At 43.6% G+C, this 17879-nt stretch overlaps 1 protein-coding gene across 1 annotated transcript in view; it reads right to left on the bottom strand.

Annotated features, from left to right (window-relative positions):
- Nucleotides 1-17879, bottom strand: part of PCNX2 (pecanex 2) — a 1017260-nt gene that overhangs the window by 164986 nt on the left and 834395 nt on the right. The window contains exon 24 of the mRNA XM_030194986.1: nucleotides 2817-2875. Within this exon, the coding sequence (XP_030050846.1) occupies nucleotides 2817-2875 (59 nt within the window). The remainder of the gene's footprint in view (nucleotides 1-2816; nucleotides 2876-17879) is intronic.

The raw sequence follows: 17879 nt of genomic DNA, 5'->3' as shown, positions 1-17879 counted from the left end.
TGTTGGAAGAGGGAGTAGCATACTCCCTCCTCTTTCCAGCACTGCCTTCAAAATGGTGGCGCCCAGCCCTGCCCAGTGCATCCTTGGGGCTTGGGGTGGTTAGGAGGGCTGGAGATCCACCAGACCTCCAGCCCCCCCCCCCCCGGTGTTGCTATTTCAAGGGGGGTGTTGGGGCTTGGGGGGGCATTAGGCCACCAGAGCCTCACCTTTGGAGGGGGGTCCAGAGGTCTCACAAACTTCCAGTCCCTGTTTGACAGGTCAGGCTTTTGACAGCCAGGACCTGACAAACAAGTGCAGAAGGATTGCTTCTGAGCACTTGCTCAGGCATAATCCTCCCACACTATTGCCAGATGATCAAGTGCATAAATTTGCATGTTATTAGCGTTGATCGTTGGGGAGATAATTCCCCGTGCTGTTCCAGCGCTATTTTTAGGGCACTGTTTCTGAACAGCCTGGGGAACTGATCATCGAGGCATGGGGGATTAATGGGGTGACCTCCCCTAATCCCTATAGTGGAGCACTGCCCAATAGGAGCACCTTTCTAAAACATAGACATCCTAGGTAGTAGGTGTAAATCTCGATGTCAGTCTGTTAGGGCACAGATGTTCATTCCTCTTCTGAAATGCAGAATAAATGTTCTTTTTTAGGCCCACTCTAGGCCTGCCCAAAAGATGGCCAGATCTGGCTCCCCTGCCATTTGCTCATTCTTCAGTTTCAGCTGTATATATCCCAGTTTGTAAAATTTTAACTTAGACATTTATGCAAGGTAAACACTTAAGTGCTAGTTTATGCTCGTCTAAAATGTGAATGGTGCTTCTTAAATAAGCACTACAGTCAATTGTGCTGAATATATGTATTCAGGGCCACAAAGAGACACAGCCGGGCCCGGAATAAGACCGACCCCCCCACCTGGGCTGTGGCCACCCCCCCCCCCCCCACTCGCCGCCCCGCTGTTCCCCCCCCCCCACACACACAGTCCCCACATTCTGGTTACTGCCCCACCCCATTACCTTCCTTGGTCTGTCGTCTCCTGTTCCTGTGGGCCGGGCCCTGAATGATTGTATTAACACGATAACCCGGAGAAGCAGGACAGAGACAGACCCAGAAGCAGGAGGAAGCTTGCCAGCACTGCCCCCCCCCCCCCCCCCCCCGGAGGCTGAGCCTAGGGAATTTTGCCCCCAGTGCCCCCTCACCCTTCTCGGTAGCCCTGTATATATTATACAGTCAACACACTGCTACTGGAATAATTTCAAAGCCCATCCTTGCTCCCCCCCCCAAATCTGGCCTCTTACTATACAGTTAGTATTGGGCGTTCAAACTGAAGGACTGAAAGAAAGGGAGAGTACTTTCACTGTTACATTTTTTACGTCATTCCCTACCTATATGAAATATGTTACTTTTCTTGCCCCTTTCCAACAGTCTGTTGAGCATAGTTATTAGATGCTGTTTTAAAAAGCAGGTATTGCATGTTCAAGCTCATTGTCTAAGACTAGCTATAGCGATGTCATAAGCAAGTGTCTGCAAGATCAGTGCAAGCATTTATGCATACTCTTACTTTGAAAATTACTCACTCCTATTTACTATTTATGTTTATGAATACTTTTCCTGGGAAACTTTACACACATAAAGAAAAGGCAATTGTATAACCAAGAGTACACAGATACATGTCTCTTGCATGTGTAAATATAGAGAAAATTAGCACTTACATGCATATGCGCCCTAATGGTAATGGTACAGAACTCAAGGGGGTGTATATGTGGGAGCAGCATGGGCAGACTCCCCATTACACGTGTAACTTACAGAATGTAAGTTACATGCATCTCTGCCACATTTAGGCACCTGCAGTTACATGAGATCTATGATTAGTGGATGCGTTAATGTTAGGCACACCAAAGTCAGACTCACTATTCCCTCTAAGCTGTGTGGGAGTCCTCCAACTGTATTGCTGCCAGTGGAGGGTGCTACTTCAATATTGTGTTTTCAGTTCTAGAGACAGGCAGGTTACCTGGAGTCTGGCAGAGCTTGCCTGTCCCTCACTACTGAAAATGTGACAGTGAAACAGAACCCTCCATTGGCAGGGCTGTAGGTGGAGGACTCCCGCACATCTTTGAGGGAACAGTGATCAGGTTACACTAATATTCTATAACAAAACCTGGGTGCCCAGGTGTCATGATAGTATAAAATCCTATTGCCCGTTATCAAGGCTTCTAACTGGAGGCGCCCCCATTCTTTTGAAATTGCAAAACTATGAGCACAAGTGCAAAACCCTCTTCATCTCCAGGAAAACCTTCTCCCAGTCTGGGAAAAACATGTTCATAAGGGGCATGTATGTAGGCAGGACAATTTTGTAAAATTCCTTTTCTGTCAGCGAAGCACTGCTTTTCCTACAGAAATGGCTTTTAACATTGTCTCCTTATCAGAATAAAAATTGCTCTCCTATTGCTCTTACTGTTTCTCATCTTTGAGCAACAGGAGAGCAATTTTTGAGCTAATAGGGAGGAAATATTAAAAGCCCATTCCTGCAGATAAAGTATGTGGATTAACTCCTAGTATTGCTGGTATTTATTTTAAGGGTATTTATTATGTATAAACAAATATACTTCATTAACAAATGGAAGTTATTCCTCAAAAACAATCTAATAGACCCTGAGTAACTAAGGAGTGAATTTTGTCCCAGCTCATTTTTCCTAATAAGACTCTGTTCACTAGGACTTTCCCTTCAGGAAGTCTTAAATTGCTTGCTTGCCTGTAGAAACTAGTGCAAGGTTTTAGGATAGCACGAGCAGAATACAGCATTTGTGAAACTGTAATGTTACCTGGGTCTTTTTCAATTTGAGTTATCAGCCTCATGTTTGAATGATCCATTCTTTTTGTGCTGTTAATAGAAACAGATACATAGCATGAAAGAAAAGTTCAATTGTATACTCATACATGGAACAGCTAATCGAAACAGACTTAATCATCCCTACCCCATAACACTGCACATTTAAGAGGCAGTTCTATAAATAGGCGTATGCAAGGTGCACATAAGTGCCACACTAATTGGCAGATACACGCCACATGTGTTATTCTATAAAGTAGCTTGTACATACTATAGTATCTAACTGCAAGGGGGTGCACACTTGGGTGGAGCACTGGTGGGCCATGAGTATGGGGCCAAGTGATGCATGCCACTTATAGAATATTATCATGCCTTGCATGATGCACTTAGGCGACTTACACTAACCATTGATCTGGCTTAAGTGATTGCACGTAACTATTTCTGGGATACGAAGTACAAAATGTTTTGTACTTTTTTGGGACCTTGCCAGGTATTTGTGATCTGGATTGGCCACTGTTGGAAACAGGATGCTGGGCTTGATGGACCTTTGGCCTTTCCCAGTATGGCAATACTTATGTACTTATGTACTTCTGCTGCACCAAAGCAGATTTACACTAGTATTCTACAACATATGACATGTAATTGCACCTAAATGCCATTATAGAATTGGCACTATGCATCATGCCCAATTGTGACACCTAATTTTAGATGCCAAGTTCTAGAATTATCTCGCAAAGGGGTAATTCTATAAAGAAGGTACATAGATACCAGATATACATGTAAACCATTACAATACTTGCATATATGCACGTTTGTGTGCATCCGTGTGCTGAACTTCTGATGAAGTGCTTTTTTATAAATACATATCTTGGAGAATAGGGGTCCTTATAGGCAGAGTCGTCAGAATGTGAGTGGGGTACAAGGACTAAAATACAAGCTGATGCATACCACCTTCTCGTACATGGGCACAAGGTTGTGGAACGCATTATCTAGAAACCTGAAAACAATCAACGAAACAACTATCTTCCGTAAATCCCTCAAGACATATCTCTTCAACAAAGCATACAGTGAAAACCTAGAAGCTTACTAATCCACTGCTGAAAACCTACCGTTCACTATACCTAATAAACGCCTCCCTTCTACTCTTTACTTCTCCTTTAACTAATCTCTGTACAACAATAATTGTACCTGACATCCAAGAATAATTGTGTTACAAAACTATGTAAGCCACTTTGAGCCTGCAAATAGGTGGGAAAAGGTGGGATACAAATGCAATAAATAAAATAATGCACATTACTTATAGATTACTATGTTACTCACTTATGTCTGGAACACAGGTGCACACATACTACCTCTATGGCTGGTGTAAATGCTCACGCCTAAGGTATCTCACCTGTTATTTTAGTATTCTATAAAGGAAAATAGCTGCTTATTTTCCTTTACAGAATAGGCTCTTATCAGGCTCTCAGTTATAGAATTACCCTACTAAGGAGAGGTATATAAAAATAAGAGTGTACTCGTTTTAAAGTAGCATGAAATCATCAGTAATATGTTATGTCATCTTGAGGCTCCTACTTTTCTTTATAGAATGCTAGTGCAACAATAGAGTGGATACCCTAGAAGAAGTAGAAATTATGAGAAGGGATCTCCAAATGTTAGAAGAATGGTCAAGGGTCTGGCAGTTAAAATTTAATAACATTCATAAATTCATACCAGTCCTTAACTTCTTGCATATATAACTTCCAACTGTATCAAATAAACTTAAAAAAAACATTTAAACTTGTTTTTAGTGCTCTGTGTGTATTGTAGTGCCTAACCACCATTCTTTGACAGCTCCAGCTCATAGCACAACAATATTATCGCACTGAACCCTACCTATCCCTTCCACAAAGCACACCTAGGTGCAACTTAAATTATTGACAGTCTCTATTTGTCGTCAGTTCTTGAGCTCTATATGGAAATATATTTTACTTATCTTGTCTTATGTAGGTAGTTCTTATGACTGATCACCCTGTAGAGTTCAGTGTGCTATCATGTAGTGCTCGCTGGGCGCCGTTGTGTATTCGTGACTTGCTCTTTCAGGTGTATTTTGTCGCATTCTCGAGGGCCTTGGCATTCTGTCAGGTCCTCGAGGCAGGACTGGAGTTCGTGAGCCCTTGGGCCACTGCCGAGGAGCGGCAGCGGCAGGCAAGACCACCTTGGAACTGGATTCCCCGAAGACTGGAGTAGTACAAGGCAGGCAACTGGAACAGCTTCACCTGCACTTAGCCACCGTTCCTCTGGAGTTGAGCTCCGAAGTGCAGGTGGCCGGCAGGACTTGCAGGATAAGGCAGGAACTGAAGATCCAGAGGACCCACCCTGGGTCTGGGATACACGAGGGAGACCAGACTAGGAACTAAACACAGACAGTGTGCTGCTACACAGCCACTAGCAAGACCCAGAAGACAGACCAAGGAACACAAGGTGTACAGAAGCCTAGCAGGAGCAAGGACTAGGGCAGCATATACACTAGGCAGAACAGGGATCCGGGAATACCCACAGGGTAAACCCTCTAGCTAGGTGGAGACAGGATACAGGAATAACCACCCAGGAAATACACACTAGCTAGACAGATACAGGATTCAGGATATACACTCAGGATATACAAGCAGGGTAAGCACACAGGCTAGGCAAGGCAGGACTTAGGGTAAAGAGAGCAAACCAGGTAGAACAGGCCAGGGGTCTTGGGCTGGCAGCAGAGCAAACAGAGTAACCAGGAAGAACAGGCCAAGGGTCTTTGGGGCAGACAGGAGAACAGACAAAGGAAACCAGGACAAAGGCTTCACCCCAACCCAGGGTAAGCCAGGGACAGAGGCTTCACCCCAACACAGGGTAAGCCTGGAGCAGAGGCTTCACCCCAAACACAGGGTAAGCCAGGAACAGAGGCTTCACCTCAAACACAAGGCAAGCCGGGAAGGACCCACAGTCCACAGACAGAGGCTTCACCCCAACACAGGGTAAGCCAGGAAGGACCGCAGTCCACAGACAGACAGTGGCAGGGAAGACCCCCCACGGAAGGACAACAGAGACACAGAAAGAAGCTGGGCTGGAACCCAGAGAGAGGCTAAGCAGTAGTGCAGCAGACACTTACTAACCTAACCTGGCCTAAGAGCATAACACTTATGCAAAGGCCCAGAATGCCAGCATAGCACTTCCTTATGAAGGCTCTCACTGATGAGTCACCAGCAGTAGGACAGAAGCAGGAAGTTCACTGACCCCAAAGGCTTGACACACATAGGAAGTGAGCCCACAGGAAAGACAAGCAGGAGCCATCTTGGAAGCTGGCACAGAGCCGGTGGCAGCCATCTTAGATGCTGGCTCCCTAGAGAAGCATAGCCCACACAGGTGAGGTCTAGTGAAGCAATCAGCACACCCAGACAGAGACAAGACTAACACAAAGACAGACAGAAGCCAGCAGAGCTGCTGACCCCCAGAAAGAAGGTAAGGCTGAGGGTGGTCACGGCCACAGACGTGACATATTTGTAGATCCTTGTTGTTCTCTCTTAGAAAAGTCTTGATGTTCCCTACGTGAGTTCACGTTTTGCCATATCGGCATCTTCAGGAGAACTTACTAAAACAACAACAATATCACTCGCTGCTATTCACTTTCATTACATTATTACTGGTCTTTACTTTCTTAAGACAGAAATCAACACTTTAAATTTCCTTACTGAAAATTTATTGCTTGGTCATCTCTGGGCAGGAATCTGTCTCCCGCTCCCACTTGGTTCCAGAACGCCGGCGCAAGCTCTGTAGGTTCATAATTTAAATGTCCTCAAGTTTCATTGAAAAAAATGGGCTGAATTACTCCCCTGTCAATCAATATTATGGTAACCAATCTATTGCTTTTTTGAGCCCCTTAGGTTGGACCGTATCCCACTCAAATATGAATCTTTGTTCTTTGTGGGTAAGGACTGCTGATATGTCCCCTCCCTATTGCAAATTAACTTGTGACAACACTACATATGGCAAATCTGAATCTGCAAGATTGTGGGACACCCAATGTTCTAACAGGGGTGCTTCCTGTTTTAGTACCCTTATATTGCTCAAGTATTCCGCTATTCATTGTTTGACTTTCTGCTTTGCTTGCCCTATGTATCATTTCAAACATGGGCACTGAATAGCGTATACCACTTGAGCAGTATTACAATCTGTATGGGCTTTCAAATAAAATCTCTTCTGTGTTTTTGGATTTATTATGTATTGGACTTCCATGACATGAACGCAATAAACACATCTTTGACATTTTCTATGCCCCCCCCCCCCCTCTATCTCTGGGGTACTAGGTCTATTGGAATGAAAAAGAGACAGCATTTGTCCTACATTCCTCACTCTAGTAAATGAAATCTGAGGTCTCTCTTTTAATTGAGTATGTAGGTTTAAAATGGACCAATATTTGTTAATAATTTTAGAAACTCTATTCCCCTGTGATGAATATGGGAGCTGTGAGGAGGCGGGAAACTACAAGGTCCAGAATGCACTGCAGCAGGAAGGGAATCAGAGTCAGGGGAGGGACTCTAGGCAGGAGAGTGAGAAGCCAGGACTTGATTGGGAAATTGAACCAGGTGTGAGGGGTTTTCAGGCAGTTTTATTAAAACAATGGTGGGAAGATGGAAGTGCTGGGAAAGCTCTGCTGAAAAGGTGACAGCTGCACTACCCTCTGAGAACGGAAAGTAAATGCTTTTGTTTGGTTGTTTAAACTGTGGAAGTTTGAGGAACTGCTTTAAATCAGAAAAGGGTTTAATTAGAAGACTCTGAGTAAATGCCTTTTGTTATGTTTGAGTTGAAGAAGAAATAAGCCATGAAGATTATTTTAAATGGCAACTAATAAAGCCTTTGGTTATAAGAAGCCTGGTGTTGATGAATATTTGTGAAAGGAGAAGAGGCGGCAGAGAGCTCCCCTGTGTTTGAGGCAGAGTCCTGGTGAATTACCGAGAAGTGTAGAGCCCAGCTGTGACTGTGTGTGAAGGAAGCTAAGCAGGGTCAGGCCTGGCCAGGTCCTGGAAGGGTAATCAGCTCACAGAGCATACAGTGTATTTTATTTGCTGCTTCATAAAAAGCGGGTTTAGGTGTTAGCAGCCATTGTCTATGCGTGTTTTTGTCTCGCTTATGAGCATGGCAAATTACTCTGTAAGGGTACCCCCATTGCTTTCTCTAGCACTAAACAATTGCCTAACCTGTAAAAATTGCCCTATAGGGATCCCATTTTTCAAATTATTGGGATGACAACTGGCATGATGCAATATCGTATTTCTATCGCTTGTTTTTTTAAAAAGTGTTGTCTGGAATTGCCCTTGTTGGTATGTAATGTGGATGTCCAAAAAATCTACGTCTTGATCCCCTACATTAGATGTAAACTTGATACGGGGGTCACATGTGTTTAAATACTCTAGAAATTGTTGCAAACTCTTCTTGCTTCCACCCCATATCAGTAAAACATCATCTATGAAACGTCGCCTCTGCACTATATTTTGATTATACATTGAGGGATACACATACTTATTTTCAAATTCTGACATGTATAAGCTCCTATTGCAACTCCCCGTGTTTGCAAATAATATACCTGTTCACACAGAAAATAATTCCTCTCCAGGATAAGTTTTGCTATTTGATTGAGGAATAATTTCTTATCTACAGATACTTCCAAAGTATGAATATGAGTGTCTATTACCTTCAAAGCTCCCTGTAGTGGGATATTCGTATATAGCGATTGTATATCTAGTGTTGCTAAGGTGAGATCTTCCCTATTGGTCAGCTCGCTAGCCCCTAAAATTTGCAGCAGATGAGTTGAGTCTCTCAAACTAACATGATGGTATATGGTGTAGGCATGGTTGGAGGAAATGATCTAGATATTGCCATAAGGGTTCAAATAATGAATTTTACCCGACATTTTCGGGGGGTCCATAAAGACTTGTGAATTTTGGGTATAAAATAAATACACGGAGTTACCGGGAAAGACTGTTAAAAAGGTATTTGAATTCCCTCTTCTGACTAGCTGTTAACAATAAACTCCGAACTTCCAACTGATAGTCTCTAGTGGGGTCTGCAGATATCCTACTATAATTTTGTGTGTCTGATAACGTTCTGCTTCTCATATATATTTTTTTCCTTATCCTGGACCACTATTCCCTCTCCCTTATCTGCCCTTAACACCACTATTGACGTGTCCTGTTGCAAATTCCTCAGAGCCTTCTACTGATTGTTTTGTCAAGTTATCTATAGGTAATTGTAGCGTTTGTTCCATATATGCAACCTCTCTCAATACTAACTGTTGGTAAGTCTCTATTATGGAGTTCGGGGGTCCCGGAGGTACCCATACCGAAGGCAAGCGATGTTTAGACATGAATGTAGTCTCCCCATGTTCTAACTGAGTGACAGTGCCAAGGATGTGTTTATTGCAAACACAGAAGAGATTTTATTTGAAAACCCATACAGATTGTAATACTGCTCAAGTGGTATACACTATTCAGTGCCCATGTTTGAATTGGTACATAAGGCAAACAAAGCGAAAAGTCAAACAACAAATATAAGGGTGCTAAAGCGGGAAGCATCCGTTAGAACATTGGGTGTCCCACAATCTTGCAGATTCGGATTTGCAATATGTAGTTTTGTTACAAGTTAATTTGCAATGGGGAGGGGACGTATCAGCAGTCCTTACCCACAAAGATTCATATTTGAGTGGGATACAGTCCAACCTAAGGGGCTCAACAAAGCAATAGATTGGTTAGCATAATATTGATTGACAGGGGAGTAATCCAACCAATTTTTTTCAATGAGACTTGAGGACATTTAAATTATGAACCTACTGAGCATGCACCAGCGTTCTGGAAGCAAGTGGGAGCGGGAGACAATTCCTGCCCTGAGATGACTGAGTGATAGATTTTCAGTAAGGAAATGTAAAGTGTTTATTTATTTATTTATTTATTTGTTACTTATATCCCACATTTTCCCACTCATGCAGGCGCAATGTGGCTTACAGAGAATTAAATAAGAGTACAAACTTAAAAGCTTAGGCAAGCATAAAAGAAGCAAGTAGGAGGGGAGAAACTAACAGCATGAACTAGGCAGGGTAAGGGACAAGGGATGCATCAATCAGCATGGTAAGTTGAGGGGTAAGTCTTAGCAAAGAGGAATGTCTTTAACAACTTCTTAAAAAGTTGATTAAGTGTTGATTTCTGAATTAAAAAGTGAAGACAAGTTATAATGTAATGAAAGTGAGTACCAGCGAGTGATATTGTTGTTGTTTTAGCAAGATGTCCTGAAGACGCCAATATGGTGAAACATGAACTCACATAGGGAACATCAAGACTTTTCTAAGAGAGAACAACAAGAATCTACAAATACATCTGAAAGAGCAAGTCACTAATACAAAACGGTGACCTGGTGAGCACTACATGATAGCACACTGAACTCTACAGGGTGATGAGTCATAAGAACTACCTACATGAGACAAGATAAGTAAAAAAATATTTCTATATAGAGCTCAAGAACTGACGACAAATAGAGACTGTCAATAATTTAAGTAGCACCTAGGTGTGCTTTGTGGAAAGGATAGGTAGGGTTCAGTGCGATAATGTTATAATATTGTTGTGCTATGAGCTGGAGGCATCATAAATGGTGGTTAGGCACTACAATACACACAGAGCACTAAAAATGTTAAAATATTTTTTAAAAAGATTTGATACAGTTTGAAGTCTGATACCAGATAAAATGAGTAGAACCCTAATAATTATATTGAGTTAAAATTTAATGCCAAGATGTGTAGAGTGATGCAGTTGGGGTGCAGAAACCAAAAGAGAGATACTGGATAGGAGGGAAGAGATTAGCAAGCTCGACTCAGTGTCCGAGGATCTAAAGGTAAAGAAACAATGTGAGAAGGCGAGAGCTGTGGCCAGAAGGATGCTAGGCTGCATAGAGACGGATATAACCAGCAGAAGAAAGGAGGTGTTGATGCCCCTCTATAAGTCATTGGTGAGGCCCCACGTTCTGGAGGCTATATCTTGCTAAAGATGTAAAAAGACTGGAAGTAGTGCAAAGAAAAGCTACAAAAATGGTATGGGATTTGTGTTGAAAACTGTACGAGGAGAGACTTGCCAACCTGAACATGTATACCTTGGAGTGACATGATATAAATGTTCAAATATTTGAAAGGTATTAATCTGCAAACAAACCTTTTCCAGAGACGGGAAGGCGGTAGAACTAGAGGACATGAATTGAGGTTGAACGCTCTAGAAATGTTAAGTAGTAGTAGTAAGGGGGGCAGACTCAGGAGTAATGTCAGGAAGTATTTTTTCACATGGTGAATACATGGAATGCCCTCTTGTGGGAGGTGGTGGAGATGAAAACAGTAATGGAATTCAAACATGCGTGGGATAAACACAAAGGAATCCTGTTTAGAAGGAATGGATCCATGGAATCTTAGCGGAGATTGGGTGGCAACGTTGGTAATTAGGAAGCAATACCGGTGCTGGGCAGACCTCTATGGTCTACGTCCTGATCGTAACTGAATAGATATGGAAGGGCTTGAGTGTAAATTTTAAGGGGCTTCAGAACTTTTAGTACAAGAAGAGTGCTGGCAGATTTCTATTGTCTGTGCCCTGAGAATAGCAAGGACAAATCAAACTCGGATATACATATAAAGTATCACATACCATGTAAAATGAGTTTATCTTGTTGGGCAGACTGGATGGACCGTACAGGTCTTTATCTGCCTCATTTACTATGTTAGGTTACACATGCATACCTTAAGCACAAGTATTTACGCCTGTCACAGAACTGTATAAATGCATGTGTCTAGACTGCAAAAGACCATAAATAGATTATAAAACTATTGCATCTAGGCACATATTTACAGAATATGCTTAGCCAAAAACTGCTCATTTACAGTGGCGTACCAAGGGGGGGGGGATGGTGGGGGCAGTCCGCCCCGGGTGCATGCCGCTGGGGGGTGCTGTGGTGCGCGCCTGTCGTCTCTGACTTCGCTAACTTCACTCGGTTGCTGCAGCTCCCTCTGCCCCGGAACAGGTTACTTCCTGTTCCGGGGCAGAGGGAGCTACAGCGAACGAGCGAAGTTAGCGAAGTCGGAGCCGACAGGGGCGCGCTGCTGCACCCCCCCAGCGGCGTGCACCTGGGGGGGGGAGGTGTCATTTCGCAGAGGGGGGCGCGCTGCACCTTTTGCGTTCAAATGCATTTGATGCACTTAATGCATGGAAACAGATACACAGAAAATACAAATACAGCGGTCACTGCAACCAATACAGACATTCCATCTGCAGACAAACTCGCTAAATACTTCAATGAAAAAATCACAAACTTATGCAAAACACTACCTCAGGACAATACTGATACCAAAAACTTCATCAATACCTTGGAACCAAACCCTGCAGAATACCCAGCTGACCGAACTTGGTCAAACTTCACGCTCCTCACTGTTGATGTAAAATTCGCCCCTGACAACTTCATAACAGACCTTACATCCCACCTAAACTACTTGCTCCAACAAGGTCTTTTCCCTGAGAAATATGGCAACATCCTCCTCACCCCAATCCCAAAAGATTCCAAGAAAAAGACAACTGAACTATCGCCCAGTTGCATCTATCCCACTGATGGAGAGCATGGTGACCAAACAGATTACTGACTACGTGGACAAGTTCTCATTATTACATGAATCGCAATCGGGATTTCGCCCCCTCCATAGTACCGAAACTGTGCTAATCATTCTCATGGCCAAATTCAAGCAGGAAATAGCTACAGGCAAGAGCATACTTCTCCAATTCGATATGTCGAGCGCATTCGACATAGTAAACCACAACATACTACTAAGACTCTTAGACTACTTCAGGATTGGTGGAAATATACTTAGCTGGATCAAGGGTTTTCTTACCTCCAGAACATACCAAGTGAAATCAAAATTAAACATATCACCTCCTTGGAAAGCAGACTGTAGAGTACTTCAAGGATCACCACTATCACCAACACTCTTCAACATAATGATGATTCCACTGGCCAAGGCCTTATCAAAGTAAGGCCTCAACCTGTTCATCTACGCAGATGATGTCACAAATACATTCCCTTCAGACATGACCTAACAGAAATCACCAATGAAATCAAACTCGGTTTGAACACCATGGACTCATGGGCAAATTCTTTTCAAATCAAACACTGAAAAAACACACTGTCTCATCCTCTCATCTCAACAAAATACGTACAAACCCACAACCTTAATCACCCCAGACCACACCCTCCCTATATCAGTCTGAAAATACTCGGCGTTACAATCAACCGCAACCTCACATTCGAGAGCCAAGTGAACTTTACAACTAAGAAAATGTTCCACTCAATGTGGAAACTCAAACGCGTAAAACCTTTCTTCCCGAGGGAAATATTTCATAACCTTGTACAATCAATGGTACTAAGCCATGCAAACTACTGCAACGGAATCTATGCGGGATGCAAAGAACAACTTACAAAGAAACTCCAGACCGCTTAAAACACAGCAGCTATGATGATATTTGGTAAATCGCGATTCGAAAGGCCCAAACCCCTCCGAGAAAAAATGCACTGGCTTCCAATCAAAGAACGTATCACCTTCAAAATCTGCACCTTGGTCCACAAAATTATCTATGGCCAAGTCCCAGGATACATGACATAAGTACATAAGTAATGCCATACTGGGAAAAGACCAAGGGTCCATCGAGCCCAGCATCTTGTCCACGACAGCGGCCAATCCAGGCCAAGGGCACCTGGCAAGCTTCCCAAACGTACAAACATTCTATAAATGTTATTCCTGGGATTTTGGATTTTTCCAAGTCCGTTTAGTAGCAGTTTATGGACTTGTCCTTTAGGAAACCGTCCAACCCCTTTTTAAACCCCTTTTGACAAACCTCATTGACCTACCAATCAGAAACATAACCAATTCATCTCGAAAATACCTAAACCTCCACTATCCAAGCTGCAAAGGACTCAAATACAAAGCAACCTACGCATCCAGCTTCTCCTATATAAGCACACAACTATGGAACGCATTGCCAAAAGCTGTGAAAACAACCTACGACCACCTAAACTTCAGGAAATCACTAAAAATCTACCTATTCAAACAGGCATACCCCACCGACCCAACATCGATACCTACACTCTGCAACACAGCAAAACCAAAGATCGAAATGGCCACTATATAACCTTTCTTCTCCTCAACCCCCATTGTACCTGACACACATATACCTTATTCGACCACAATATCACCTTGTATTTGTTTCTCTACCGGACTTGGCGAATGCTTTTATGGTACTATGCAAGCCACATTGAGCCTGCAAATAGGTGGGAAAATGTGGGATACAAATGCAACAAATAAATAAATAAATAAATTTGGGTCAATATTCAGACCCACAGCTAACGTTTTTTTTAAATGCTGTGTATTTGGTGCTGCTGTCCGGATAGGTGCTTACTATATGTGGACAGCACTTACTGCCAGGAGCTGTAGGTATGGAACAACATTTTAGAAAGGATGTCCAACTCAGAATATGGACGTCTAAGTCTGTACGACAGATACATACATCCCAGCTTATAATCGAAAGAGAAAAATGCCTATACTTCGACCCAAATCGGGAGATGGGCGTTTTTCTCGCAAAGGCGCCCAAATCGGTATAATCGAAAGCCGATTTTGGGCGTTTCCAACTGCACTCCATCGCAGAAACGAATAAAGTTGATGGGGGCGTGTCAGAGGCGGGACTGGGGCATGATTATCAGCCGAGGAGAGATGGGCGTCTGTAGCTGATAATGGGAAAAAAGGCGTTTTTACCGCGATTTTGGGTCACTTTTTTTGGACCCTTTTTTTTTCACGAACAAGTCCCAAAAAAGTGCCCCAACTGCCCAGATGACCACTGGAGGGAATCGGGGATGACCTCCTCAGACTCCCCCAGTGGTCACTAACCTCCTCCCACCAAAAAAAACCCACTTTAAAAACTTTTTGCCCAGCCTGTATGCCAGCCTCAAATGCCATACCCACCTCCATGACAGCAGAATGTGTTTGATCCTCTCACAGCCTTTCCCTGGGTCAGATGTGGCTCTCGGGTGCAGTACAGGGTCACATCAGCATTGCATTGTGGTGGGTGTAGGGTATTGGGCTCCGTGATTTCATTACCTTGTGTTACAGTCTCACGATGTTGGTAGTTGGTAGGCTCTTCTCCCATGTTGCTTTTCCCCCTGTCAGTGTGCCCTGTTGTGTTTCCTGTTGTTGTCCATGCGGTAGTGGCCATTTTTGTTAGCCACGTTAGACAACTTAGTTCTTACCTTGAATGTGGCTGAAAGAGGGCATTGTACAGCATTCTGCCAGCTCTGACCTACTGCTAATCTCAGTACCAGGGAAACTCGTTGCCAGTGGGGCACAACCTCTGCAGTAAACGTGCTTATTCCAATAAAGGACGTTTTCGGAGAGATTAGTCTTCAGGTGTCAACTGGTGTGCCGATGTTATACAGCAGCAACAAGTCCTAGAGGCCTGCGTGTATGCAGGTCCCTGGAGCACTTTTAGTGGGTACCGCAGTGCACTTCAGCCAGGTGGACCCAAGCCCATCCCCCCTACCTGTAACACTTGTGCTGGTAAATGGGAGGTCTCCAAAACCCACTGTACCCACATGTAGGTGCCCCCTTCACCCCTAAGAGCTATGGTAGTGTTGTACATTTGTGGGTAGTGGGTTTTGGGGGAGGGGGTTGGGTGCTCAGCACTCGTGGTAAGGGAGCTATGCATGTGGGAGCTTTTTCTGAAGTCCACCGCACTGACCTAGGGTGCCCAGTTGGTGTCCTGGCATATCAGGGGGGCCAGTGTACTACGAATCCTGGCCCCTCCCACGACCAAATGGCTCGGATTAGGACGTTTTTGAGCTGGGCGCTTTTAGTTTCCATTATCGCTAAAAAAAAAATAAACGCCCAGCTGAAAAACGTCCATTTTTTTGAAAATACGGTTCAGCCCACCCCTTCACGGACCCGTTCTTGGAGATAAACGCCCATGGAGATAGGCGTTTGCGTTCGATTATGCCCCTCATAGTAACATAGTAACACAGTAGATGACGGCAGAAAAAGACCTTCACGGTCCATCCAGTCTGCCCAACAAGATAAACTCATATGTGCTACTTTTTGTGTATACCTTACCTTGATTTGTACCTGTCCTTTTCAGGGCACAAACCGTATAAGTCTGCCCAGCACTATCCCCGCCTCCCAACCACCAGTCCAGCCTCTCACCACCGGCTCTGGCACAGACTGTATAAGTCTGCCCAGCACCATCCCCGCCTCCCGCCACCAGCTCTGCCACCCAATCTCGGCTAAGCTCCTTAGGATCCATTCCTTCTGAACAGGATTCCTTTATGTTTATCCCATGCATGTTTGAATTACGTTACCATTTTCATTTCCACCACCTCCCGCGGGAGGGCTTTCCAAGCATCCACTACTCTCTCTGTGAAAAAATACTTCCTGACATTTTTCTTGAGTCTGCCCCCCTTCAATCTCATTTCATGTCCTCTCGTTCTACCGCCTTCGCATCTCCGGAAAAGGTTCGTTTGCGGATTAATACCTTTCAAATATTTGAATGTCTGTATCATATCACCCCTGTTTCTCCTTTCCTCCAGAGTATACATGTTCAGGTCAGCAAGTCTCTCCTCATACATCTTGTAACGCAAATCCCATACCATTCTCGTAGCTTTTCTTTGCACCGCTTCAATTCTTTTTACATTCTTAGCAAGATACAGCCTCCAAAACTGAACACAATACTCTAGGTGGGGCCTCACCAACAATTTATACAGGGGCATCAACACCCCCTTTCCTCTGCTGGTCACACCTCTCTCTATACAGCCTAACAACCTTCTAGCTACGGCCACCGCCTTGTCACACAGTTTCGTCACCTTCAAATCCTCAGATACTATCACCCCAAGATCCCTCTCCCCGTCCGTAATCAGACTCTCCCCGCCTAACACATACGTCTCCCGTGGATTTCTATTCCCTAAGTGCATCACTTTGCATTTCTTCGCACTGAATTTTAATTGCCAAACCTTGGACCATTCTTCTAGCTTCCGTAAATGTGGAAGTCCATTTCTCCTATATTTTAGAATAGGATCTGCTGACATGTCTGTTCTAAAATAAATGAGAATAGAAATAAAATAAAACATAGAAAAGAAAAGACTATGATAACTTTTTTATTAGACTAACAATACCTTCTTCTTCAGATTAGAAATTCTATTTATTTTATTACATTTGTACCCCGCGCTTTCCCATTCATGGCAGGCTCAATGCAGCTTACATATTGTATACAGGTACTTATTTGTACCTGGGGCAATGGAAGGTTAAGTGACTTGCCCAGAGTCACAAGGAGCTGCCTGTGCCTGAAGTGGGAATTGAACTCAGTTCCTCAGGATCAAAGTCTGCCACCCTAACCACTAGGCTACTCCTCCAGAAGTGGACTAAAGTGGCTACCACACCACTTTACTTAAAATACATGAGAAATAGACATCCAAGTGTCCAGCATGAACTGAAATGTCCAAACTATGAATGGGGCAAAGAAGGCACATAGAGAGCTGTGTGGCTGCAGAGGATTGTCCATATTAAAAAATGGCCAGACAGATGTCCATGTTTAAAAGAATAGTTTAATGGTTAGAACAGTCTGTTAAGAACCAAGGCAAAGAACCAGAGATTGCTGGTTTAAATCCCACTGTAACACTTTAATTTTCTTTCCTTTTATTAAAATTAAATTGAAAAATACCTACGGTGACTTCCCATACTCCATTCAGTGGAGAATTGCTCAACTGGAGCACCTGTCTGAAACCCGGATGTACCAAGCACCAAATCTAAATACAGACATCCATCTTTTTGGACATGGATATCCTTTCCTCTTCTGCAATCAGAGTTGGATGTCCACCTTTTGGCCCCTCCCTAGTCCCACCCAGAATATATCCCCTTGCTATATGGACGTACAGCAGTTTTAGACATCCATATCCTGGCTTCATAAAATCAGCATTTGGATGTCCATGCAATATG

Source organism: Microcaecilia unicolor, chromosome 3 (assembly GCF_901765095.1).
Source record: "Microcaecilia unicolor chromosome 3, aMicUni1.1, whole genome shotgun sequence".
Lineage (NCBI taxonomy): Eukaryota > Metazoa > Chordata > Amphibia > Gymnophiona > Siphonopidae > Microcaecilia > Microcaecilia unicolor.
Note: the sequence above shows the minus strand (reverse complement) of the source record. Positions and strands in the feature narration are given on the sequence as shown.